Here is a 27,248-nt window from a genome sequence, read left to right as displayed (position 1 = left end):
TGTAAGAACATTTCTAGAAATCATGAGGCTTTACTATCAATGCACTCTGGAAAATTGTGTAGAATTTGGCAGCTGTTTTTCCCCATGGCAGCCCAATGAGTTGCAGTGGATCCCACAGGACAGTGAGGGCTGAAGGATGGACGGGAATGGAGAAGGCAGACCAAGTGTGGGCTTGTACACATGCAGAGCTGGAAAGCATGACATTTGAGGTAGATGTGCCATGAAATGAAAGGAAAAATGTAGCATGTGCCTTAGGAGAAACTCACATGATTTGACACAATCTGAAGAGAGGGAGATGACAAACACACTGATATTACACCTGGGCCAGTAACTATGCACTACATAGGTCTAAAGTACAGAAATAAACAGGCATATCATGAACTGAATAAAAAGTTAATAAATTCTTATTTTTTCAGGATCAAACTTAAAGCTGGATGCACATAATAGGAAAGCTAAAAGAACAAAAAGGTAGGAACAAAACCCAAAGAAGTGAAAGCATAGAAAACACCCAAGCTGTTCTGGGACTTCTGTAATTGTTACCTTTAAGCCCTTTCCAGCCAGAAGCAGGACATGACGGGCCAACTGACAAGCCTGACGAAGCCCTTGAATCTGATCTTCATTCTTAATTTCTATGTCGTCTCCCCAGTCTGGTACAATGCCTGTCGTCACATAGTCTGGCTTCTTTATGTGCTTGGAGAAAAAGGATTGAAAATGAAGATCAGAAAACTGAGCATGACAATGGGATCATTTTCTCAGATATTGCCTCCTGCTTCATGGCAGCTTGCCCTTTCTGTCGTGGTATCGACCTTCCTAAGCCATCAGGGCAAACCCTCAAGGCTGCCTCAGTATTTCTTCCACTGCCCTTTTGAACTTAACATTGCCTGTTACTACTGACTTACACAGTCTGTTAGCCTTCCAGTGCTGAAACCCCAGATACTGCAGCTGACTTCCAGCACAGACAGTCTCAAGTTAAGAAACTGAGAGAAAGACTTTAAAACTCTTCATTTTCTTTTGCAAAGTGGGGCATTTTCTACAAAAGGCATCTAAACACTGGAATTGATGGGACAAACATACAGAATTAGTCTTAAAATTAAACTTGATCAAATCCTGTGTTTCTCATTCAAACAAAACTCCTATTGAAAAATCCATGAGATTTCTTTTTCACAAGAACCTTAGCATTTAACTGATTTTAATTTAAAGGCTTTTACACATTAATCTAGTTCATATGCTGTGCCTAAATTTGTCCATCTACAACATTACACAAAGGTATCCCAATTTGCTGTCAAGGGAAGTGTAATAAACTTCATTTTTTCCACGCAAGAACTTCTCAGCCCATGTAAGAGGTGACACTTAATATCTGAATTTTTTTAAGATTCACAGCAATTTAACAACATTTATAAACATGAAAGCTAATAAGAACAGTAATGTCTTGCACAGAGTTGGAAATGCACTTTCTCTCAGAGTGTCCTGGGCTGTTTCACTGGCTGTGGAAGAATCCCTTTGCCCATGACAGCCAGGCTGATTTTCTGCCATGCTGGCCACAGGGTGAGTTTTGCACTGACTTCACAAACTACACTGTCAAGCTGGCAGGCAGAAAACAAAGTAGGCACAAAACAACCATACAACAACACGGTGTAGGAGTAACAAGGAGTGGGGCAACTGATGAACTCTACTGGGACTTTAAGTAGGAAGACTACTGTTACTGTTACAAGTATTTTACGTCTAGTCTGATAAAAACTATGAAATTATCTCCAGCAAACGTATGTCAACAGAATTTCAGATCCCATTTCTTTAAAATTAATGCCATAACCACCATAACAACATCCTACTGCAGTAGTTTAGGCCTTAGTCAGAAAAAAAACCCAACCAAAACAATGCCATTTGCTAGACTAGCAACTCCATTCACAGCATCACCCTCGCTTTCCCCTTGGAGGGCACTCACCTATTAACTGAGACATGATCCTACTGACCTCTGAGAACTGTGAAGGGAGAAGCCCAAAGCAGAGTGCATACAAATGTCCATGTGGACAGTTTCACACCAACATCTTAAAGAACACTGTTATTTCAATGTGATTTCTGCCATACTCTGAATAAAAGTAAAAACTTTGCCCTCAACTTTTCAGAGTTCATAGATGTGGACTGATTTTTAGATGTCTGAGAACTCTAATCTGGGAAGATAACTTTTCATTATGACAATATATTTCTTCCTTTTTGTCCTAAAAGAAACATCTAAATACAGAAAATAAAGTTTTAAAATTCTATTATTTTGTGCTTTTGAAAATATATAGAGCATGTAACCCTAGGTTCTCCCTGCACACAGAGCTTCCACAGGCTCTTAGGGCTAAGAGCCCTACTTCCATCATTCTTATCAGTTTTCCTGTCTAACAACTTTTTAGTATATCTGGCCCATGGAAATGCCCTTATATTTGAAATGCCCTTATATTTGCCCTTATATATGCCTTATATAAGAAATCTATATTTTAATATAGATTTCTTATATTTGGCATAAGAAATCTATATTAAAATGCAAAACAAAATTGTATGAGGTATTAATCCACATCCTGTGAAGCACTGTTTAGAAAGGGTACTTTGGTTTCTGCTGGCAAAAGGAAAGATACTAAACAGTTAATCTGTACGCTGTAATTAAACAGAGGAAAAAAAGAAACAGAAAAAAATGAAACAAGAAGTGGAGCACATGTTAAATTTGCATTTGCATCAAAAAGTCCCTTTTGGCTTTAAAGTAAATAAACCCAAAAATATACGTTGCAAGGAATAAGAACACTCAGGCACAAAAAAGACAAGTTTAAAACATGCAGTGAGTTTGTGGGACAGCTACCAGCAGGTATTGTATGTTCTTTTTCTGACATAACCAAATAATAAAACCATCAGCAAAACACAAGCATTTTATAATTAGCTTGTTAGAGATTTATACAGAAGGGGAATCAGATGGTCATGAATGATTCCTACTGACTTCTGGTAAGACAGTCTACCATTGCTTCAAACAAGAATCTGGACCCAGAATTGTTGACAGATTATTATAATACTCACATTTATTCTACTGTAACAAAACAAGCGCAGGTTTGAACTCCCTCATAACTAAATGCATCACTGTGTTTAACATGGAAGACAGCTGGACATCAGCTCTCCTATTTCAAATACCAGACCAAGCAACAGGACAGTGATCCAACCCCCAGCTGTTGGACAACAAATACACTTGATCATGACTGCAATCAAACTCTACACTGGCTGAAGAACATATTAGGTAACAGAAATTGCAGTACCTTAGGAATTTGGTGAGCTGGAGAAACCACGGCTGGCCAAACTATACTATAAGCAGCATTTCTTTGTCCCTGAAAGAAGAAGCATCTTTGCTGATGATTGCTTGAGTGCCTGGGCAGGTAGTTATGATTGCACAAAGAAAAGATTATGTGGCAGCCAGTCACAGAACCTGTAAACAGATAAATTAAAAAATATTAACATTTTTACAAAATGGAAAGTATGCAAAAAGAAGGGCATAATGTAAACAAAGCACAGAACTCATGTAGTTGCTGAGGGTAATTCAAACCTTGTACTGTTTAAGAAAGAGCAGAAAGAATGAGAAGAAATGAGAAAAAAAACCCCTTCCCAAACAATACTTTGAAGCTTTATAAAATATCAAATCTGTTTTGGTTCGATGCATTAAAAAGCAGTGTGGGTAAATTCCCCATAGTTTACAGGAGTGATGCTCTAACTGGCCTCTGCTTGGAGCAATTTGCATAGCTGCACTGTCCAAGGCTTGGCAAAGCAGTTAATAAGACACAATAGCAGAAAAAGAGAAGACAAAATAAAGAAGAACCAAAGTTACTTCATACAATATTTTCAGCTGTATTTTTGCAGAATTGGTCGCAGATTTGAGCATAACAAAGGTAATGTTGCTCTTTGTCTTGTTGCTCAAGACACAAAGAATCGTTCATTTTGTTCATGGGGTAACAGAAGAAACTTCAGGAGGTATTTTTAATCTTGGCCAGAAGTAATTGAAGGGATTAAAAGTGCATTTTGGAATATTTGAATCAGATTTCCATTTAATTCACATGAGAATTTGGAAAGTTTCATAGCTCAAACTTAGTTGTTGGGCAATGACAAATTTTGCCCCCGCAAATAAAGGAAAAAAGAAAAAAAAAGAAAAATGGAAAAAAGGGAAAAGAAAGGGCAATTGAGGCCCAAAGGCTCTCAGAGACATCAAAACCAAAATAATGCACCACAAAAGACAATACTAGCATCAAAACCCGGAAATTCAAAAGGATTATTGACACTGCCCAATTACATTACAATTACACACAGTGTGCATTTCACTACTCAAATGTTCTACAATATAAACAGATTTTTTTTCTGAAACATAAGTTTAACATAAGAGTTGATCTGCTTCTGAAAAATGTCATAATGTATACAAATACAAGAGCAATCTTGTGGCAAGCAATCCAGATGAATAATTATTCTTCAGTAAAAAGTTTTTGTTTAAACAGAAGTAATGAAACATTTTTATATCACAGAAATTGAGAAATTAATCCACTGAATATTTCATAACTATGTAAAAATATTTATTTCCAGAAGAGTTTCTTTCACATCTTGCATGTTTTTTTATTCTACCGTACCTTCCTTCCTTTCCTTTGGATGCACTTATCATGTTCAGATGCAGAAATTATCCTTCCACATGTGCAATCTTTCAAAGACAGCCCTTTTACTCCATGACATACAGAAGATTCAAGTTATGCACTGTTTTTGGAGCCTCAAATCCAAACTGAAATAGTTTCATCAGGTTTGCATTAGAAATGTTTCTGACTATCTCTTTGCACTGGTCAGGGTTACATTTAAGTACCAATATCTGAAAAGTTAAAACCTAGGTGAAGAAACTTTTACTCAAGCCAATTTTAACTGGAGTTTTTTTGTCTGTTTGTTTTGGTTTTGGTTTTTTGTGGTGGTGGTGAGTTTTTTGTTTGTTTTGTTTGGGTTTTTAGCTTGGCGGGTTTGTTTGTTTGATTTGTTGACAAATAACAAAGTGAAGCTGAAGGGTGAGGTTCACCTCAAGCTCTCAGTATAGCCTAAATACCCACTGGAAGCTGTCTGCTTCAAAAGAGAAGAAAGTGTCTCCAAGGAAGTGGAGCTGACCAGTTCAAGAGGGCTGGATTGATGTGGCAGCCTATTAACTGTAACTAGAATTCAAACAGCAGACTCATAATCTGTTTCCTAGAGTCTCCTTCATGAGAAGAAAAAAAATCATTGTCCAATTAACAAAAAACACTCAAATATACAAAAAAAATCCAGAAAAGGTCACCTAAACTCCAACTGTAAGCACGTCCAAAGAACCCAAAGCATCCTACAAACTCCCTGTCTGGTTTATACTCATTTCTGGAATTTGGAAGCACAGAATCTGCTGAGGCAGCAACTTTTGGGCCCTCAGAAGTAGCAATCACTCTAACAGTGTAAGCCAAGGCGCCTCTTTTACAAAGTGCAGTTGAAGTACTTTGTTTTTAATGCAGCTAAAGGTACTACAAATATATTGAAATCCCACACTCACTGGTGTGGTTAGCTTAAGTCCACACAGACATCAATATGTGAACATGTATTTTAAATGCTCTCCTTGATGCCCAGAATGCTCCCCGGGCACTTTGTCAATTGTATCACCATTTAATTTGGGAAGAAAAGGTGCAAGTGTGCTTGTCAATTATTCCCAATAAGCTCCCCCAAATATACACTTTTAAATACATTAAACCATATTCATAGGTGCATGTCTATTGACTAGCTCACATTCAGAAGGGATACCTTTTTATTCAGAATAAAATTTTTACCTCTATTCTCCCAAAGAAACACTGCAAGTGTTGTCACAAAATAACAGGATAATAAGGTACTGTAGCCTGTTGTTATTCTACTAACTACTCATTATAAACCAGATGCATACAAAACTATCTACTACTTGAACAGATGAAATGAGACAAGCAAATAAGTATCACCATTCTAAAATACAATTCCTAAATTATATTACAAGAATTATAAACACGGGACAACTAAACCTTTATTTGAAATATAAAAAATTATAAGAGAAAACATTCTCCTACAAAGTAAAAATAAAATTAAATAAAATGGCATTAAAATACAATGAAGTTACTGGTCTGTAATGAAAATCTGGACTCCATCCATACACTTCCTTCCTAAAGAAGGCCTTCTAATGCCTCCACAGTGCCTTTTATTTTTCAAGCTCTGTATTCCCAGCTAATTCGATATAGCAACATCATCAATCACCTGAGACAGGAACAACTGTCTGTATTCTCCAAGTCTGGCTCAGAGATTCCCTCCTCCCCACCCCTTACACCCATCAAAGCGTTTCTCAGTGCCTTTATTTACTTCTGCAACACTGGTGCTCAAGCACATCCTTTTGTTAAGCTTTCTGTGTACACTAATTACTGTAAGACAGTTCATACACATGGCATTTATGCACTTTCCAGCAGAAACTGCAGCCACAGGAGAGCATGGTGTGTGGAGCTGGGTAGGCTGGAAACAGACCAGCACAACCAGGATCCAAAGTTGGCCTAACTTTAGGTGTTTATTCTGTGCCCCAACAGCAAGGCTAGGTCACCTGCCACGAGCAGTAGAATATTGACTATCAGCTGCACTGAGAGAATCACCAGCAGCGTTACTGAATCCCAGGAGCTGCACGGATGCACCGAGCACAGAAAATCCCTGCCACCAGTGAATGCCACTGTGCACCCCGCGGGCACGCCCGAGCCGCTGGATTCCTCAGCACACCTTCAGACCTGCCTCTGCAGTAACTGTATCAATATGCACTCTGAGCTCCTCTGAATTACCAGACAAATTTATCTTGTATGGAAATTACATTTCTTTTCCTTTTAAACGAGTCAGTCAGAGCAGCTGAATATGGCATTCAAGAATTATGATGGGTGGGAGCATTTTTAAGTGACTGATTTTGCAGCACAGTGTGCCCTATATTTATTAGCCTTTTACTCTAGGGCTATTTTAATTGTTATCTGTTCATGCATGTTACACTATATAATAAATGCTCTCATTTCACTCCTAGAGTGGAGAGTTTTTTATGTGTATCTCTATTAATGACCCTTAATTAAGTTGATTTTAGTAATTTAAATGTGATTTTCCTCTGGTCAAGAAGTATTTTTAATGGGAGATGTTGAAAATGAACTCTCACATAAGCCCTTTTCTAATGCTTCCTGTTTAACAGTTACAGCAATTTATCAAGCTACTTTTCCAGTGAATGAAGTGTGGGGTAGCTGGGCAAAACCCTGCTCATTTACATGATCCATCAAATGTGATTGTTAGCAACCTTTTTTTAGCTATTTATTAATGAAAGATTTGAATTTTCCAAGCAATTAACAAAAATATTACCAATGGATAAACTTCATGACAGTTGTGAGCTACAATAAATACAAGGGTGCATCTTAAAAAAGACAAGAAATAAATTAACATATTTAAAAATAATTTAGTCATAGTATCAACAGAGGCAGAGTACCAAAATTATTTAAGGTTACAAGAATTAACATTCAAAACTATTTAGGAAATAAAATCAACTTGCTCTTGATAAAGTTAACAACACCAAAAGCATTGTTCTGACAACTCTTCTCAAATTATGTGATTTAATCTTTCTTTTTAAACTGAAAAAAAGAATGACTGTGGAGATTTTCTTTATATATATTCATTTGGAGGTAAAACACTAGAGATCTTTAATTTGGCTTGTCAGATAATTTTAATACTCTTGCATAATTTAGGTTCTTGTGCAAATACTCATTTTGCTGAAACTTCTGAGGATTAAAGCTTAAAATGAGGTATTAAAAATCACTAAGGGGAACAATATGTGGAATCCAGCCAGTGCAACTAGGTAAGAATACATAGCTTCTTACTGCTAATTACCAAATGTTCCCATTTTTCAATCCAAAATAATGGCTGTGGTTTGAAAGACCTTTACTCGTAATTGTAACTCTAACTATCTAATAAAACTGACTTTGTAACCCCCCTGTTGCAAAGGTATGTCCAAGCTTCAAAAATAGGATGGGAAAGATTAAAGGTTCTTTCCAACTCTGTGTAACCTGTGTAGTAGAAGACCAGCTCACATTTCACATGCAATAACCTGCACATTTGCTAAAAAAAAAGAAAAAGAAAGAAAAAAAGGAAAAAACCTCCAAGAACAACATAGGGAAATGCCTGAGGCAGAAGTTGAAACTGATTGGGCAAAGTAGAAGGACAAGAGCCCTTGAAATTAAACAAAAGCAAATTCATTCTGTTGACAGATGTTGATTACATCAAAGCCATGAAAGAACTTTTTTTTTGTTTCTCTTTTTTTTTCCTTTTCTGCAACTAATACCTCCACATTTCTGTACATTACGGATATAACGTATCTTAATCAACATAATCCAACACACGATAATTCTCAAATTTGGTAAAATTATATTATAAGAAGGTCTTAATGACAGGCTTCTCCAAACAAGAGTGTATTCACATGGTCATGTCTGCATACCCGTGCTGGTCACGCCATCATCAGCCCCTTACTTCCAGGGGTTAACTGCTCTGGCAGCCAAATAAAATACAGCGAGCGCTGTGTAATTATGGAGACAGTCAAAGGGCAGACTCTATTTTGAAATCTATTTGCACAGACAAGGTCTTCCAATTTCGCTTACAGGAAACAAGCTGGTAAAGGGGGTCTCCTCCTCTCCAGATGCTTTCCACACGTTTTTCCCACATCAGGAAATCGTGGACATGGACACCATGCAGGACTGTTTCCTGGATTGCAGAACTATGTCATTACAAGGAGAAGAGCAAGTCCCTGCTTGTGAGAAATATTTCCTCCTAATTGGATGTATTAGGGGAAAGCAAAACCCATAAGGACTAATGAAAATGTGACTAGCAGCAATTTGTAAACAGGACGCAGCCGCAGCTGTCACGATGGTACTGGAAAAGAGAAAGCAGAAATGAAAGGGTAAAAACACTCTGTTTTTAACAGTGTGATTGGGGAAATGAAATATTCATCAGGATAGATGTGACTTCAGTTACAACAGCAACTTCAACAACAGCATGCTTAGGACCCTACACCGATAAACCGAAACGCAGGCCAGTATCTTGCAAATAATATACTCTAATTGGTATTGTTTTATTTAATTTTTCTGGAAATTAGCAACTGAATTTGTTTAGTTAATAGAGGCATTAACAGAACTGTTCTTGTTACTCTCCTAAGAGGCAAAGAAGCATAGCAATGATGGAACAGCGATTGACTCCAAGGGAGAAGAGTCAGCCCTCTGCCAGCATCACTGTGACTCCCCCATGGCACTGAAAAAAGTCTGTTCTGGTCCCCAGTTAAGCTCCTTGCTAATTACAATTCTGCCCTTACTTCATGCAGAGTGGAACTGGGCAACTTGTTGGCTACATGCCAATATAAATGAGTTTGTAAATTTATAAACTACATGGAAACAGATTCTGTTTTGCTTTACTTACTATGATTTAGTCTAGACTAACAGACTAAAATGATGAATCAGTGCCTTCTGGAATAGTGCTGTGCTTCTAATTCATTATTCAGTCAAACTTAGGGCCAACAAAATAGCTGTTCTGCAAGTTGGTAAACTGGGAAACCACAGAGAATCAGAACCCCTTCTATTTACAGGAAGGATGACAGCCTAAGGGTACTTCATCCCAATAATAACAACATTCAAGTACTGGTGCCCAGGTCATGACAAGCCATGACCCTCCCCATAGCTCCTCCAGGAAGCTGGCTTGATGCCACCTTTTATCAGCAGCAACTGACAGTGCAACTTTAACAAACAAGAAGAAAAAATTAGTATTATATCCTTAAAATCTCCTTTGACCAGTTTAGCAGTTACAGAACTGCTCAGCTGTATATATATACACACACACACACACACAGAGTCACACCAAGGCAGTATAAGAAATAAATGGACTGAGTAAATTTCTGGTATCATTAAACAGTACTTCCCCCTTTTATTATAGGACTTAAAAAATACAGAGTACAATCTAACTATGGCTGAGTGATATTCATTACTGTACCAAAGGAAATGAATTGTCTATTACAGAACATGGGATCAAACTGTACAGACACTGGGAACAGAGCACTGCAGTCCTCCAGCACAGCCTTCCATCCCACTGTTATTTCTACTACATTTTCCCTCTCTGACAGAAAAACGCAAGAAGAAAATAAAAAGACAGTGTTGTCTAAAGCAATAGCACTGCAAAACGAGATAAGTCCAGTACAAAAGCTGCACAAAGCAATATTAAGGGTTTCAATCACAGTTACTATCAAGGGAATTTGGGCTCCAGATCACAGCATCTGGCAAGTTTCAACTTCTCTGACTAGCAGGAGAAACATTCCTCTTATGTTACTGCATTCCTTTATTGAGTAAATTAATTTATCATAAAATGAATAAATTAGAATGAGAAACATATCTCTTCAGGCTTCCATATTTAAATATATTTTCCAAGTACTTTCTATCTATCTTTAGATTTCTTTAAAGATCAGAGAAATTACTTTTGCTTGAAAGACTGGTTATTGTATTCATGATTTTGATTTTGTAGGGAAGAAACAGCTATTGGAACAAGTTAAAAAATAGCACTTGTTTCAGATTAAAAAAATAAGCTATTCAAATAGTCCTTATATACATCACAATACCAGATCTAATTGTTTATATGCACCCACCCACAGCTCTAACATTCACTGAATCCTACTGGGTTAAAATCTTTTCAGGTGCTCTGTGAAACAGCTGTTTTTCAACTTGCATGTTTATGTCCTATACACAAGCCTGACACAATATTAAATGTGAAAAGTAAATCCCACTTTAACCTCCAAAATTTCCACCTGAAATGGAAAAAACATGTCTGGATCACCATAAAATCCGTTTTCCACCCTTTCAGTAGGCAAGCAAGGTTGCTGAAATAAGAGTAATCTTTGCATAGGAAATTTAGGAACGCTCCTGAACATTGTATCAGGATGTTCTGTGTAGCTTGACACATGGGAAGAGAACAGGCAGTCAGTCTTTTTTCTGCAGTAAGTATTTTCCATAGATCTACAGCCAAATCTCTAAGGACACAAGATGATTTCTGAATCATAAGTCAGACTTATATCAAAATTAAGGAAAAAAGTGCACATGGCCAACAACTTTGGGATGAATACTTTAATAAAACAAGATTACATTACTATTCATTTGGTAAAATTGACAGCTAGTAGTATTTCTTGCCTTGTGTTAAAAGTTGTCAATTACTTGCATTGTCCTGTTTTCACCTGAAAACACAAGTTCTTTAGGACAGTAAGTCTTTACTGAGAAAACTCATATGTGTCCTTTGCTAGAGTGATGAGTCCAAGGTTGGGGAATTACAACCTATAATCCAGATTTCAAAACACAGGAGCAGAGAGGTCTAAGAGTTTACAGCTTTTTCTGCTAAACTGCTGTGGCAGTGGTAGAAATAAGCTCTTATTTTTATTTCAAGAAAACGCTCTGCACAAGATGTTCTAATCAAGAGCTTGCTGCAGATAACTTGTAGCATCCTGATTAAAACATTTATTTTTAAACCTGTCAGTCATTACCATGTGCTATTTATGTGTAACTTGGAAGCTTATTCATAAATATGTGACATTTGGGTCACTGAGTGAATTATAATGATAGAATTATGGATCAAATTTGGAAGAGTAGAGTATAATGTTTGGGAGATGTTTTAAATGTTTTTTAAACACCTTTCACTTATCTCCTTGCTTAACATTTACAAAGACCTCTTTTTAGCATAAAAATCTCTGTTTCTCAAACAGTGATACAGGAAGAAGTTGTTTACATTTTCAGAAGTACCAACATACATCACTTATGACAAAAAAACCAAGCACTCCATAAGAAATGCTCAATCACTGTCAATCATGCACACTAAAATATACATAAACCAAAGCATGTGGTATGAACTGTATTAGATTCAAACTGAACACAGAATTACAACTATAACAAACAAAACCCAAATAATTACTAGTGAACTCACAGGCCTATTTACACATCTCACCAAACTATTGGAAAGGTAGGTAACCATAGAAACCCATCAGCCTAAGTTTAGCACTTCCAAAATTGTATTTAGTTTAAAAAGCTGACAATTCTGTTTCTATTTGACAAAATTCATATTTTTAAAGGCTTTAGTTTTTGCTTTGGTACTTAAATGAATGCCTAAAATTATTTCATCTATTGGCTACTAATAATTTGCCTTTTATATTTGACTTAACCCAAGCAGAATTTGCAGTTTACTCTCAGTAATATAAAATGTTAATATATTTTAATATTGCAAATTAATTTTTAACATTTCTTTAATGACTGAAATTAAATAATAATATAAAGGAAACACTTCTGCACTTACTATGAAATGTTTTGCATATGGACTTTTTTAAGCTGCACACTAGCAGAAAAAAGAAATTACTGAAATTAACTGTTAAAGCTGAAATGCTAATAGCCTTTTCAACTTATACTTCTTTTTCACTGACAATTGCAATTTGCATGGCTTCAAATTTAATACTATCATTAGTACTAATGTCCTATATTTTACTTCATAATCTAAATGAGTAAAATATTATTTTTGTAGTTCACTGGCTCTTATACTTCGGCTGTAATGTTCAGTGTGTATTTCATTATGTAGATGAGCAATGGAAGTTGTCTAACATGATTTAAATGGGTCAACAGTATTTTCCTAGTCACATTAATCATCCAGACAGCCACACACACAAAAAAAATAGCCTTGAAAACTAACCTAGGAAATCCCTTTTTATCACCGACTCTTTCCACCACTCCAAGAACAGCAAACACACGCTCCGGGAGACGGGAGCCCCGGGAACAGGGAAGCCAAGGCCGGGCACTGCTCCCCTCGGCAGCGCGCAGCTCCCGCCGCTGCCGGCCCCGCTCCCCGGGCTGCCCGCGGCCCCGTGCCAAGAATGATTCTCGTCCCGCCACGTTCAATGGGAGCTGTGTGTTGACAAACTGAGCAAATCTGAATCGGCAAAATTCATTCTTGGCACGGGGACGCACGACTGTGCTGAAAGCAAAGGCGCGCTGCCCGCTCCGCTGCACTGGCAGCCGGCTTCTTCTGGCGTAAACACACTTGTCAGAGCTCCCACTGAAGTCAAAGGACACAGGATCAGGCCGTTTATTGCCAATTGTTTATAAAACAGATCAAAATTAAGGGTTCTATTCTCAAGCCATGTAACTACCATCTATGGCCCACTTCATATATGGCAAATAAAATGGCAATTTATAAATAACATAGCCCTTCTGTAGAAAGGGAAGCTGTTCTAATAGTCGATAAAGGGGAAGAACATAAGTATAAAACAGGCAGAGAGTAACAGAATTATTGTGTACCAAACATTCAGACTAATTTATTCAAAAATATATTATTAAGCTAAAACAAACAAAAACCCCCAAAACAAACAAACAAACCACCAAAACAAAAAGAAAACCAAACCCCTCATTTCTGAGCTATCTTCACCAGGTATTCACTCACTTTGTACGGTTTATTGGACTATTCTACTGTCTGATTTTCTAAGCTAGACAGAGTAAGCAAGGAGTCTTTGCAAGAATTTAGGTCTCAAACTCCTTTTTCTAGACTGAAAAGTGTTTACGCAGTCTTTTCTGCACAGACAGTAAATCCATAATAAGAAATAAGTGTTTTGCTCTCCACAAGATGAAGATAATCCAACTTGCCAGCAAAATATGACAGGCAATTCTCCTGAGCATGTTTAGCTACCTTGTCTGCAAAACTGGGCAGTAATCTATGAAATTCTCTATAGGGACATCCATTTAATCAATTACTAATCTGTAAACTCAACTCAGAACTTCTGGATTCAGTCAATTACATGATAAGAATCCTGCTGCATACTTTTTTCACATGGAAAATGTGAAGTCTATCTCAATCTGTACTCATGGGTTATTGAAAAGTGATGCCACTGCGAATTTGAGTCTTTGAGCCCTGGCCACAACTTCTTAAATGTCAAGGCTTCTGACCTGTATTCAGTAGGCAAAGAGCTACACTGAAGTTGATTCTGTGTGGGTGTTCCCCTGGAAATGGCACAGTCACTGGAAGCGTTATGCCCTTGCCTGGGCCATGCTTGCTCATCCTGCAGTGGCTGGTAGTCCATTGTCACCACTTATCACGCTGGAGGAGACCTGAGAGAACTGCTGCCTTTCCCTAGACACCCCAGCAGATTATTTTCATCTGGTTGAATTTTTAGCTGCCAACACCCCACCAACCTGTTTGCAACACCCATCTGGTTTCCACAGCTGGGGATACTGTTGCAGCAAGCTCTGCCAAAGTCTTTCCATCAGCTACCTCACTCTATACCTGATTTTGTGAGGCAGCTTTTAGAGAAGAGTTATTTGGACAAAACAGCCTCCAAATGAACGAAAACAAGACTGTCTTTATCAAGGAGATTTTAGAAACAGCCACTTCAGAGCAATCTTTGGTTTGCTCTGCAATTACATTCTTGCCAGAAAACATGTGTTAGTTAAGGAGAGTACTCTACAACTCAAAACTCTTAGACAACATAATGGTACTACTCAGAACACTGCTGGGACAGTTATACCAGTAAAATAATTCTTGCTGGTACAACCTGATCATTTGGAGCAAGTTTTGATTTAAGCTTTCCCAGAAGAGAATTATTCTCATGAGATGAGCTTCTGCTGATTTAGCAGGGTGTGTTAGAGCATGAATAAATTTTTATAAACCCAGACAAAACCCACTACTATATTTACTACTTTAAAGAACACCCATTTCTACCATAACTCACAAAATTTTGTTAATCATAATAATCAGTGTAGAACAACCAGGAATGTCTTGGAGAGGTCAGACCTGCCTAGCCATCTCACAGGTGTTCAAAAAGGACATGGCAATGACATTAAGCCTTGTTATCACCTACCATTTCATCCACAAGTGTGATTTGATGCTCAGATCTGCACAAATGACTATGGGCAACACCTCCTCTCAGTGTCAACCCAGCATGTCTTTGTGAGATGCCTATCCACTTTGTCCAGTGGAAAAGGACCTCAACTCCACAGCACTAGATGAGTTTACAAGCACACTTAAGAGCTGAGAAGTCAAGCAGAATACAAGCAGTTCTGCAGTTACTGCACCATTTCTTACATAAAGCATCTCCATTTTACATGGACGGAAGCTAGAAGTTTACTGTTGCTTCTGCCCAACTCTATCTTCACCTGTGTCTATCAGTAAATCTGAGACTGAACAGCTGGAATTTATATGAGAAACAAACTTGCCATTTTTTTCAATGTTATGCCACATCTGTTGACTTTCTTTTAAAAAAAAACATAAGGCAGGATATAATTTAAATTTATGTACAAGAAAGCATGAAACAGATAATCTGAGAAGTGTACAAAGTTCTACACAGAACATCTGATGTGCTCTAAGTATTAATGTATAAATTCAGACTGTGTTCTTACTGAAATAGTTCTTTATGGTTCAAAATAGGCTTGATCTAAAATGAAACATAACTGTAAACAGGTTTTAACAATGAATACCTGAACATAAACATATTTAAAATGTGAAAGCTGGAGACTTTATAGAGCTGGTTAGAGTGGCTGGTTATTTATAACCTAAACTCAAAAGAACAGTGTGACTTTCAAAAACACCCATGGAAGTTTTTGCAGGCTGCACGCTAGAGTATGTCTGCCAAAAGACCTCCAAGGAGCTCTGAAGAGCCCTTTATTCTTCCTTCTAAGGCTTCCATGCAACAGAGCAGCCTGTGCAACACTTTGTTTTTAGCATTCTCCTTTTTCTTCAGAAATTGTGACGGGAACGACATTATTGATTTGGAAAGGACATAATCTCTAAAAGAACAACAACTTCCATACCTTGTTTCAAGTCATACAAAGAGGGTAAAAAATAACCAATTGAGAAGAAAGCCTTATTATACAACAATACAATTTAAATGTTTTGAAACAGTTCCTTTAAAAAATCATCTGGTGTCTATTTTCACCCTAGATAACACCAAAGGCCAGTGGTGTGACGTGAACTGATGAAAACAAAATACAACTTTTCTTAAATGGAAACTAGAACTTGACTTCATACAGTGCCTTCATACTTAGTGTGTTATAAATTGCTTTAAATACTGGCAGGCAAACAGCCATTATGCACTCAAGAGCTCATAAGTAATAATACTTAGCATTTTGATAGAGCTTTTCATCTTCAAAGTGCTTTACAAACAACTCATTAATCTCAACCAATGCACCTGCAAGGTAGATAAATACCTGCATTGTAGGTGGAGAAAGACACAGAAAGTTTAATGACTCATCCAAAGCCATGCCCACTACCAGCCCCAAATATCCCTAGCTCCTGGCTCCTAGTGCCATGAAAGACCTGAGCCCCACTGTGTGTTGAGATCATACCTTCTCTTGAGCTACAGAGCAGCAGGAGAACTTATTTTACTTCGAGGCAGTGGCAGAGTGCCAGCCTGGCTGGAGACCCACCCTTTTCCAAAGCTGGTAAGTTCCCAAGGATTGCTAACTCCCACCATGATCACCAACCCCAGGAAAGGGAAGTCCATGAGACACCAAAGTGAGACTCACAACACAGATTCTCAAACTGATTCACCATCAAGCAGTGAGCTTGGAAAAGCCTCTGTGCTGGCAGAAGCCTTTGCCTCTCTCCCTACTTATTTCTAGCTGTTGCATAGACTCCAGGGCAGCAGATTCCTACAAGTCAGAGAACAGAACCCTGAAGTCTCTGGCCTCTGAGTACTGCCAGGATTCAAGAAAACAGCTTCACTCCCCTAGTGTTCTCTAACTATCAAAAACTTGTAATGAAATTTTGCCGTCAAGTATGGTAATTCTCTTTCCTGTTGGTGACTGGAAAAAAAAATCTTAATGTGATTATGCTGCATGATTGTATTTTTAACTTTCTGAGTTTTAAAAGTATCAGATACGATTTTTCTTAAACCTCAGAAATACCAGGAATGTCAAACCTGGAGCAGCTGAGAAACGTGGAAGGTGTGAACAATACAATACACATACTGTGCTACAGCAGACTTTATATTCCCTTACACAGAGAAAATGAATAATAAACTTTTAGTGATGACATATTTATTTCAGATGGTTGTCAGTCACTAGATTTAAATATATAAATCTGACAATCCTTATCTGTTCATTCTTCACATTTGTGAGCCCAGAGCTTAGCAAGTTCTCCAGCCACTGTAGTTCCTCCCTGGGTAAACCACTCATGTTTAAAAATATAGGTTAGTCAGACGACCTGTTACAATAACAGAAAAACAAATCCCACTTTTTCTTACGATATCAAAGAAAAAAGTCTCTCTACAAGTAATGGTATAAGCAAACACAAGCAGCAAAAGATAAATGAATGGCAAAAATGTAAGCAGCAAAAAGAGCTCTGCCAGCCTGCCCAGCAGACCTGGGTATAAAACGCAAAATAAGAAGAAAGAAGCAGCCTTTAATTACTCTTCCCCACCTCAGTGTTTTAAACTTATAAAGAAAAAAAAAAAAAAAAAAACAAGCCTAGATAATCCAAAACACATGAAGAAACAACTTCTGATCATTAAACAGAAACTACAAGTTCCCCACATTTAGAAGACTTTTAAGTTTATTATTTCATTGATTTAAAGTGAGCTTGTGTCTGACTGCCAACACCATGCTTTTAAAAAAAGAAGTCAAATCTACAACTCCCAGTGAAAATAAGGGCATATAAGAGCAAACTAAAAATATAACATACAGGAAATAAAATTAGATGTAATTACACTGAACATTAACATTCATTCTGCAATCACAAAAAATTCTAAAAACATTTTCTAAATTAAAAACTCCACTATAATATTCTACAGCTAAAATAATATGCAATCTGTATATAATGCAGTTTTTGCAAAAGAAGGAAACAGATTAAAGAGCAGCATGCAAGAACAAAATTTAAATCTGCAATTGTATCCACTAAACTCTGGAAGCCTAAAAATGATGATGCAGTAAAAAACCACCCAACATCACAACAGTAATGCCACAACATTTTTTGCTATTTTGTTTAATAACTCATCACTTTATTTGTACGCAGTAATGAAGAGATGTCACAGCAACTCGTGTCTGTCTCTGTGTGCTCTATTCTTTCCTGCTCCTGTTTTCAGGGTAGGTTAAATAGAATCTTTTCTCCTAATCATCAGCAAACCAGTACCAGATTTCACTTGTGGTAAAGTATGCTACCCATCAGTACAAGGCAATGCTCCATAAAAACAACAAAGAAAACAAAAAAAGCAAGAGGCAAGGTCTGAACACATTTTTCTTTCAATTCCCTTGGGAATCATGGTTCTATAGGTCTTGAATTCCCAGGCAGAGGGGATCATGTTCATCAGTTACGGCAGCTCCTCTGGGCCTAAGTCCAGGTAGACTGCTTGTCTAAACTTGATGAAATATAGGCGCCATCAGGTAACAGCAGTGGTTGGGGAGACTCCAGAAATGTGTAACTGAAAACTAAAAAATGAAATTAAAACAAGGCTGTAGCCAAACAGCCTCTTTCTACAGGATGCAATAATTGTAAGGCAAAGAGTTAAAGAGTTTGCTACATACAGACTGCTCTTTATATATGTTCTTTTGCCTCTTCACATAGATAATATGAAAGCTGGATTGGCAGACAAGCATATTTTAACAAACATTGATTTGAAATAGAAATGCTTAGGAAAGAAACCACTGTGACAAATACAAATAGCTTGAATAGACAAAACACTAAAAAGAAGTCATTGCCCTGTAACCCACTCTCCCATCCACTACATTACTTCAAAATATTTTCAAATTAAATTTTCATGCTAATAAGTATTGCTAGATCAACAGCACTGGGATGTGGTGTTTAGAAGCACTGCAAGCTACCCATCATGGCACATCATCATGTCAAACTGTCAAAAGAGAAGAGGAGGCAGTAAGACTCTCACTAGATGTGCATTTTGAAGTGCTATAGGAATATGCTTGTTTGGGAGTGGGGAAGGAAGGAGGAACCAAAAAAAAGAAAATTACCTATCCCCAGTTGATAAGATTATTGTAACTGGGTGCCCTAAAGGTACTCTTAGCACAGAAAAGGCCTTTTCAGACTGCATACACGATCAAGTACTCCATAAAGCTTTGAAATCACAAATTGCAGTGGACCAGCAGGACTGTCACCGAAGAATGCTCAAAAGCCCCTAAGCTTTTGTTTAAACTTCCTCTTGATTCACAACTGTCACAATCAGAACATTATATCTATTATATCCAAATATCATGGAAAGGAAAACTAGCTTAGATTTCATGAGACAGACAACTACTGCAGCTTTAGCATCAAAACAGGTTCAACACCAGAGGTAGCTTGTCTTCAAGGTGACTTCAGCCAAAATCTATATCTCTTCAGAATAAACAAAAAGAAAATACTGTAACACCACATAAATATTTTTTTCTATCCTCAATTTTACACTCCAACTATAGCTATACATGGAAAGCCTCACAAGAAATGAGGTTAAGTGTGCCAAATTGGCTCAGTAGGGTTTCCCTGCACAGCTAGAGAACATCCACAACACACAAATCCCAAACTTTACAGACTATGTGGTATGTTGTTTTTATGTGCACCTTAAATTCAGCTTCTGGTCTAGGTAGGGTAATTCAGTGCAAAAACTTGAGTAAAAGAAATTCTGTATCTAAATATAGAAAGGACTTTACCTATGCAAGTTTGCCTGGTAACTTAGGAGCAGCAGGCACCAGGACAGGCCCAGGCCCTGTTTCATCCTGCTGATGCTGGGCTGCCACAAATTCCTCCAGAAATTATTCTCTCAGTGCTAGAGTTTCTCCATCCATCAGCTAGTGCTCATGATTTCAGCCCCTTTTGTCTGCTTGGCTATCTGTACTGTGAGCTCTCAGAGGCAAAATAAAATGTTTTATTATATGTTCACAGGACATTTGATCCCATGATTTTAGGGAGTGAAGCTATCTGCTCTAAAATAAAAGGCAATTCACTATTTGAGGTCCAGAATTTCTTTAGGAATGACTCAATCCTTCATTCTTTTTCCTCAAACGCGATATATTACTCTAAACAAGCTTAGAGACCTGTCATACACTCTACCACTATTCTTGAAGTTTTAAGTAACAGAACATGCAAGGAGACAGACATTTCACAGATCCTGCACATAGCCTCACCAGGGTCATCTTCCAGTACAGATTTTAGGAATCTGTACATTTGTTCCCTTTAATTTAATCTCTAAAGATTGTGAAGTGGTATTCTTTATTTCACTGATTTGCTGTATGAGCATAGAGGAGGTTAAATCAGTTATTTGGTTCTTTGCAAAACAGCACTAGAATTTGTGTGCGTTGGTTAACACTGCATCTGTGAGCCTGAAGAGTAGAAGACTGAAGCAACACCTAAAGGAGAGACAAAGATTGCCTTCTTTGCTGCCCAGAGGCACCACTCAACTGAGTATCTTGAATTAAAATCACAGACATGACTTTCCATTTCAGACTTTCTACCCTGTCACATGGTATTATGTGGAGCCTTTGCTTCTACATCTGCAGGCTGGTGAGGAAATGCCAGACGACAACAGGCTCTGGGCAGGCAGTGTAGAAGTTGTGCATGCACACAGTCCTCACTCCAGATACCCCCATGTAAAACTGTGAAGACAGAGACAGCACTGTAAAATCCACTCCGGAGGCACAGCAGCAAGACAACTCCCTACGATGGGGCAACCCACTTTCTTGCTAGAGTCATTCCCAGAACTTCGTGGTATTTTCCTTCAGGTTCAGTAGCCTATACACAAAGGTGGACAATGGCCCTTCAGCAAATCACCACACCAGGGCAGTGAGCTTCTGCAGATGGTGGAAAAGCTCTGCCACAGGAATGGAAAGAGGAAGTAGCTCTTTTCTGCTAAGAGAAAGCTCCAGGTGAGCTTTAAGGAGAATTCTGCAAAATTAAGAGGGATACATACAAAATACATTTCCAAACAAGGTCAATTTTGCCTGAAGGATTATGGCTAGGCTTACTTTCCTTAACTTCGGGCATATGAAAATGTTCCTGTGTAATACATTTATCACAGACTAAACACTGGCAGATACAGGACACTACCTGGGACCTGGGCACCCAAGACATAAGGCATGCAGAGCAGAGAAAGCATTCACAAAAAGCTGAAACTAAGTACTCCTCGGGAACTCGTCATTAACTTTGTCTCCATGTGGGTTTTAGCTGCAACCACAATGGTGACACTCTGGTGCCAGGGCAATGGGCACCTTCCTACAAAGGAGAAAAGACTTCTTAGTCTGAAAAGAATGGCTAGAAAAGTAGTTGTGGGTCACTAAAGCTGTTGATGTGGCAGAAAATGTTGGTTTTCAGCAGCTGTCCAGGACATCTGCTAATGACTTTCCTTCATTTAAAGGCAACCTTAGCTAATGCTGAGAAACCTAAGCTCACAGAGAAACCACACCCTACACATCCACCCACAGCCAGAAGTGATAGATCTTATAAGAAAAAAAGACACAGTGTGCTGCCAACAATACATTACCTCTCAACTGAGAGAAGAGAACGATTAAACACTTTATTGAAAGGGGAATATTTTTCTCTCATGCCTCAAACCATGAAAGTGCATGTCTTCCCTAGAGCTGCTGCACAGTTGAAATGGGAATAATTCCTCGCCTGCCTGATTAGTTTCGAGACAGGGATGAAACTACCTTAGAATCATTTAAAAAATGTTGAAAGTGTACTACAATCAAATGGTTTGAACTTCCACCATGCATCACTTGCAGCTCATAATGCTAATGTTAAATTCTGGAGACATGAGTCTGTCTACAAATTAATGGAAAATGTGAATTAATATTTTCTTCCAGCTAATTGCCGAACTCATATATTGCACAGTACAGCCAAGCACATTAGATCTTGAAAACTCTCTTGCACAAGTTTAAACCACTTTTTCTCATTTGCCAAAAAAAAAAAAAAAAAATTAGAATTACAGGACGTATTTAATTGTAAGCCTGGAATACCAGGAAACAGTCAAGTCTCCCCAAAACTGTTATCTGTATATTCTATGGTTAATTTTTAAAAAAAACATTAGGTTAAAAGTACCGGAAGTTACTATAGGTGAATATGAATTGTTTGAGTTGTACATTTCTGAATTTTTAACAGTGAGAAAAGTACAAAGTGATAGTTCTACCATTTCAATATTATTAGTGCTAAGAAGATTTTTATGATTAATTCTTAACATGAGAATGGTACCAAATATGCTGAAATTTGTGATTAAATATGCTTATCAAAGAGCAAGTTATAACAATTTTTAAAAAAGAAGTATAACTCCTGTTTCAAAATGCACCATCAGAAAGATGGAAACAGACTGATTCAGTAGCATATGACAGCAAAAAAAGTCTGAAATGAATACTTTGACTTCAGGGGAAAAAAAAAAAAATCTAATTTTGAGTCCTTTTACTTCCTCTTAGAAATACTGAAAAGTTAGAATTTTGTAAAACCATGAGCATTACCAAGGTCTGCAGTTTAAAAAAAAAAGTGAGAAATTTACTGTATCAGAAACACTGCTCAGTAAAAGATTCAGTAAAGGAGGTACTTTATTTATTTAATCACTTCCCAGATGGAGACCCCATAGCACAGTTCTGTACAGTAACATGCATAGTCCAACATAAAATGGCAATTTAAAAGTTCATTACCAGTTTTACCATCCTAAATGTCAAAGCCATGTCTGACCAGAAAGAAAAATGATGGAAAATTACTTGTCTGCACTCTATCTAGAGTATATAGATCACTTCACACTGCCTCAGTTACTTGCTACACCTTCTGTATTAGTCCAACTAATGTTTTTAACTTGTGTAGTGCTTCAGATAGATGATTTTCATATAAATAACCTTCTGGAGAAGAGTTTATTATTCCTTTAATATACACAGTGCTGGCTAACCTAACTATGAAATATAGAAAATACTTAACCATGCATTACTGACAAGGCTTGTGAACAAAACTTGTGACTTATACGGCCCAAAAAAGGAAAAAAAAAAAAAGAAAAAAGAAACCAAAAAACCAAAGCAAACCCCAACTAATTTCTAATGAGATTTGGCACTTCTGGGCAAACTTAAAAGTGTGAGGCTTTGAAGCTGTACTGCAACAGAATCAACTCCAGCTATGTCCCTCTGTTTCCATTAAAAATAAAAGAGGTTTAAGGCATTTCCTCCTCATTTTACTAACAGAGGGGAAAGGGTAACATTCTCAGAAAAATTTTGAAAACAAACATCTCTGAAAGGCTCTGTAGTCACAGAAGAAGGATCTCACAACATCTCATATTCTGTGATGCTGAGACTGCTAGAGTGCTAGTCAGGTGCAGTTTCCAGGTTCCCCACTGAGGAGCCTGTGGACAAATTCCCAGTTCCACAAGGGGCTGAACAAGGCAGCTCAGCCCCTTACCAAGCAAACAGCCAGCCTGGGAACACAAACTATGTATGCAAGGGATGTAGCACACCCCACCAGTCTATACTGAATTGACTTCAAAAACCTGGCCCACAGTAAATCACACAGCTCAGCACAAAATTCTTATTCATTGTAGGGAGGCAAGCTCAGGAATCAGTTATATCAGTATGGAACACGAAAGTAACTCAATATACATGGGATGTCTTCTCATCAATTATTTCCCTGTGACTCTAAACCCTGAAATTTCATTATAAGAAATTAGGGGCTTCTACTCTACAATAATTCACCTGTATAAAATAAATAGATCTGTAAGACATTACTATGCTTCAAACCATCTAAGATACAATTGTAGATATAAATGCAGTTCTTTCACATGTCCTACTTTATTAACAATAAAATAGCACAGATTCAATTACAATAATACCTGAAACTGTGATAATATCTGATCAGACCATTTACAAGCCAGTGAATCAGCACAAAATCCATACTACTTCTAACTACAAACTGTGACAGTGACTTGATGTGTCTGTGCTCTGGGTGTGTCCTAGTTTTCTTTTACAAAATAATAAATTCAATTCACACTCCTATGCATCACCTGTAAAATTTTTTTTTGAATACTCTTCAAGAAAAGGTGCCAGCTAAAATGCAGTTCAACCCACTGCTAGTCCACTCTGAAATGCAGCATTTGAACATACAGAATTTCACAAAGGTTGGTGGAAACCACTCACACCCTATAGAGTTGTGAGCCTTCTCCTTGGGTTGAAAGTGTTTGAATTCTGACATTAGCAAGGGAAAGACTACTCAAATAACTTCCCTATATTATTACTAAAAAGTACTTTTTAATTTCTAGTATTTTTCAGTCAATTCTCTTTTTTAATGAAGGGTTTTTTTAGGCTAGCCTAAGTCCTTCTGATACGTGGATAAAGCATTTAATCAGTATACAACTTCCAAGATCTCTGCTGCTCAAATGCACTTATGCAGAAACAATTCCATAATATAGAAAATTTTCAACGTTTATAAAAATGTAATATCAGATATATTAAAAAGAACGCACATAAGAGGCTATAAAAAAGTAATTTTTGCTCAATTATGGTAGAACAGATACCCTTAGGTGAACAGAAACCTAATTTAAATTACTTTTGTATTTCAGTTTTCACAAATTAAATTATACTGAAGTGTCTGATTCGGGGGAAATTGGATTTTCCTTAATCAGTGTTGTCTTAACTATGACAGTTTCACTTTCTCAAGTCTCTGTAAAAGCATATCCCCTAAGGAAGCTGAACAAGGTTCGATGCCTGAAAGGAAGGCAGGAAGGCTTAACAAATGTAATTCGCTAGGTTCTTTTAACTGGATGACGGACATCGGGCTTTTAAGGGCGCATGGGGCTGAAGAGGGATGAAGGACATGGGCACACGACTTTAGCTTGGGAAGGGTTATGTGATAGAGAAAGGGCTCGTCAGAGAACCCCAGGGCACGAGGGACAACGGGCCCTGACAAGCCATTACACAGTTGGGCGAGCCAGCGGGTAAGAACTTCTGCAGTTGAACGGGTATACCCATGTCACATTACTTCAGCAGCAAAAATCACCACAGCCGAAACAGAGCAAAACATTTCCACAGCCTTCCCCCACCGCGGGGTCCCGGGAGCCACGCCGAGCACCGCGCCGGGGGAACACGCCTCAACAGAAGCCGAGCCTTGACAGCTGCGGCCGCTGCTGTGAGGCCCCCCCCGCCGCCCCCCGCCCGGTCGCGGAGCGCGCCCCGGCTGGCGGAGCGCTCTCTCGCAGCCTCGGCAGGCGCGGCGGCGGCGGAACCTTTGGCTCCTCGCTTTCAAAGCGAGCCCCGACTGAGCAGCGGCGCGGCGACGGCCGGCGGGAAGGGCAGGGCGGCGGCGGCGGCGGTGGGGCGCACTCACCTCCGCTCCGCAGCGCGCGGGCGGCTCTGGGCGCCGCCATGCTGCCCATGTGAGGCGGTCACGTGGCCGCGCGTGGCGGCGGGCCGGGAGCGCCCCCCGCCCGCCCTCGGCCGGCGAGAGCGCGGTGTGAGGGGGCGGGCGGGAGCCTCCGGGCCGGGCAGCGGCCCCGCTCCGGCCGCGGCTCCCTGTGCCCCGAGCTGCTGCTGGCTGCCCTTCCGTACGGCCCCATCCTGCTCAGCTCACCCGCCCTGGCGGGAGTGGTGACTGCTCCTTCCGCGGCGGGAGACGCGGCAGCGAGACAGAACTGCTGAAAGTGGGACTCGGTCCCGCATGAGTCCAACCACACTGTCCATGAGCGATGGAGCTACCTCATTAATTTCTTGCCGTTAAAAAATAAACAAAACCAAACCAACTAAGCAAACAAACGCCACCACCCTCGCCTCAACTTGTACTTTTGTGAATAAAATAGGAACTACTCTTTATGAACACATTAATGCAAAGGAACATCTCGAAGGAAGGTGCCTAGAGGATGGTGCCAGACCTTTTCCTGTGGTGCCAAGTGACAGGATGAGAAGCAATGACCAGAACTGAAACACAAATTTCGTCTCAGCATGAGGAAGAGCTTTATGTTGAGGGTGGCAGAGCACTGGAGCAGGCTGCCCGGGGAAGGGCTGGAGTCTTCTCTGGAGGCATTCCAAAATATGGAAGTAATACAAGTAATCCTTTCTTACATCTTCACACGCATGTAATGATCTCTGTGTCCTTACATACATTCGTGTGTATGCTCGCAGTGGTAAATTGTGGGATAAGTAAGTAAATTGTGAAATGACAACTCATTTGACAGGCTGTTTAACTCCAGATTTATTTACCTCCATTAGTAGTTTTTAACTTCCCATGTACAAGTTTTATGATTTACTTAAGAATAGACTCAAAGCCCAAGGTGCATGGGAATGCTGAGCATATTTACCTATATGTACTTTAGAAAAAGCCCCCAAAAAGTATGAACTTAAAAGTTACACTTCAAGCATTTCTGATTTTAAGGAGCAAATTCCAAGCATGCTCTGATTAAAAAAAAAAGAAAAAGAAAAAGAAAAAAAAAAAAAAAAAAAGAGCTGTGATATTCTTAAACTTTGCTAGTAAAAATGTGTCTCTTTTAATCAGCTGCCACAGCATGACAGGCAGCCTATCATATAGCTTATATCCAGAATATACAGTAGTTTAAGATCAATACAATACCTTACACTGCCTCCAAAAAATAACATATTCCACTTCTTATAGCCACATTCTGCATGAACTGACACGTTTCATCATCATTATTCAGTGAGGGGAGAACAATAAGATTTTCCCAGAAATAAAGATATAGAAATAAATATGGAGAAAGCATTGCTAAGCTGATCAGTTACAACTTATGAGCACCATTACCCGCTGCTCACTGGTGAGAGCTATGCACACATTTCATTTGCAGGGCCCAAATGTGCACATCTTCACTGTGCTCCTAATTCTACAACATAGTATAGTCTTTCAGGAGCATCATTTTATTCTCTTTTGTATCTTGGCAAGGCTTTAGGAATCCAGACACTCAACCACTAGTTCTGTAACATCAATGTGCAGTGTAAAGGAATCACACATTCTGCTGCTTGGCCTAAGCAACTATATATACTCTTGAGTGGGTGTCCTTGTGTGTGCTTAAAGCACACTTCACATGAAAGTACCCATGTATGATGAGTAATTAGCCACGTTTTCCTCAGCTGTCACTAAAGGAGAAAACCAGAGAGCTTTAAGGTAGCTTAGTCTCACCTTTCTTATTTGAGTCAGCAAGTATTTCCTACTCAGTGGAACGAGGCCACTGTTAGAGAAAATGAAGTGAATGCTTGGCTTTTTTTCTGCATGTGTAAGCCCTAAAT

The 27,248-nt window shown here is 38.6% G+C and overlaps 1 protein-coding gene across 2 annotated transcripts in view; it reads right to left on the bottom strand.

The window, feature by feature from the left end:
• METAP1D (methionyl aminopeptidase type 1D, mitochondrial) overlaps positions 1 to 25,421 on the bottom strand; it is a 45,321-nt gene extending 19,900 nt beyond the window's left edge. Inside the window, exons 1-3 of one of the 2 annotated variants that reach the window (XM_050976813.1) lie at positions 25,345 to 25,421; positions 3,282 to 3,448; positions 541 to 681 (exon numbers count right to left, since the gene is read on the bottom strand). In XM_050976813.1, coding sequence (XP_050832770.1) covers positions 541 to 681; positions 3,282 to 3,448; positions 25,345 to 25,393 — 357 coding nt within the window. In that variant the 5' untranslated portion in view covers positions 25,394 to 25,421. Of the gene's footprint in view, positions 1 to 540; positions 691 to 3,281; positions 3,449 to 25,344 lie in introns of both variants that reach the window. The other variant, XM_030241822.2, reaches the window with a different exon arrangement.
• Positions 25,422 to 27,248: the final 1,827 nt, after the last annotated feature.

This window comes from Serinus canaria, chromosome 7 (genome assembly GCF_022539315.1).
Source record: "Serinus canaria isolate serCan28SL12 chromosome 7, serCan2020, whole genome shotgun sequence".
Lineage (NCBI taxonomy): Eukaryota > Metazoa > Chordata > Aves > Passeriformes > Fringillidae > Serinus > Serinus canaria.
This window is presented reverse-complemented; position numbering and strand designations above follow the sequence as displayed.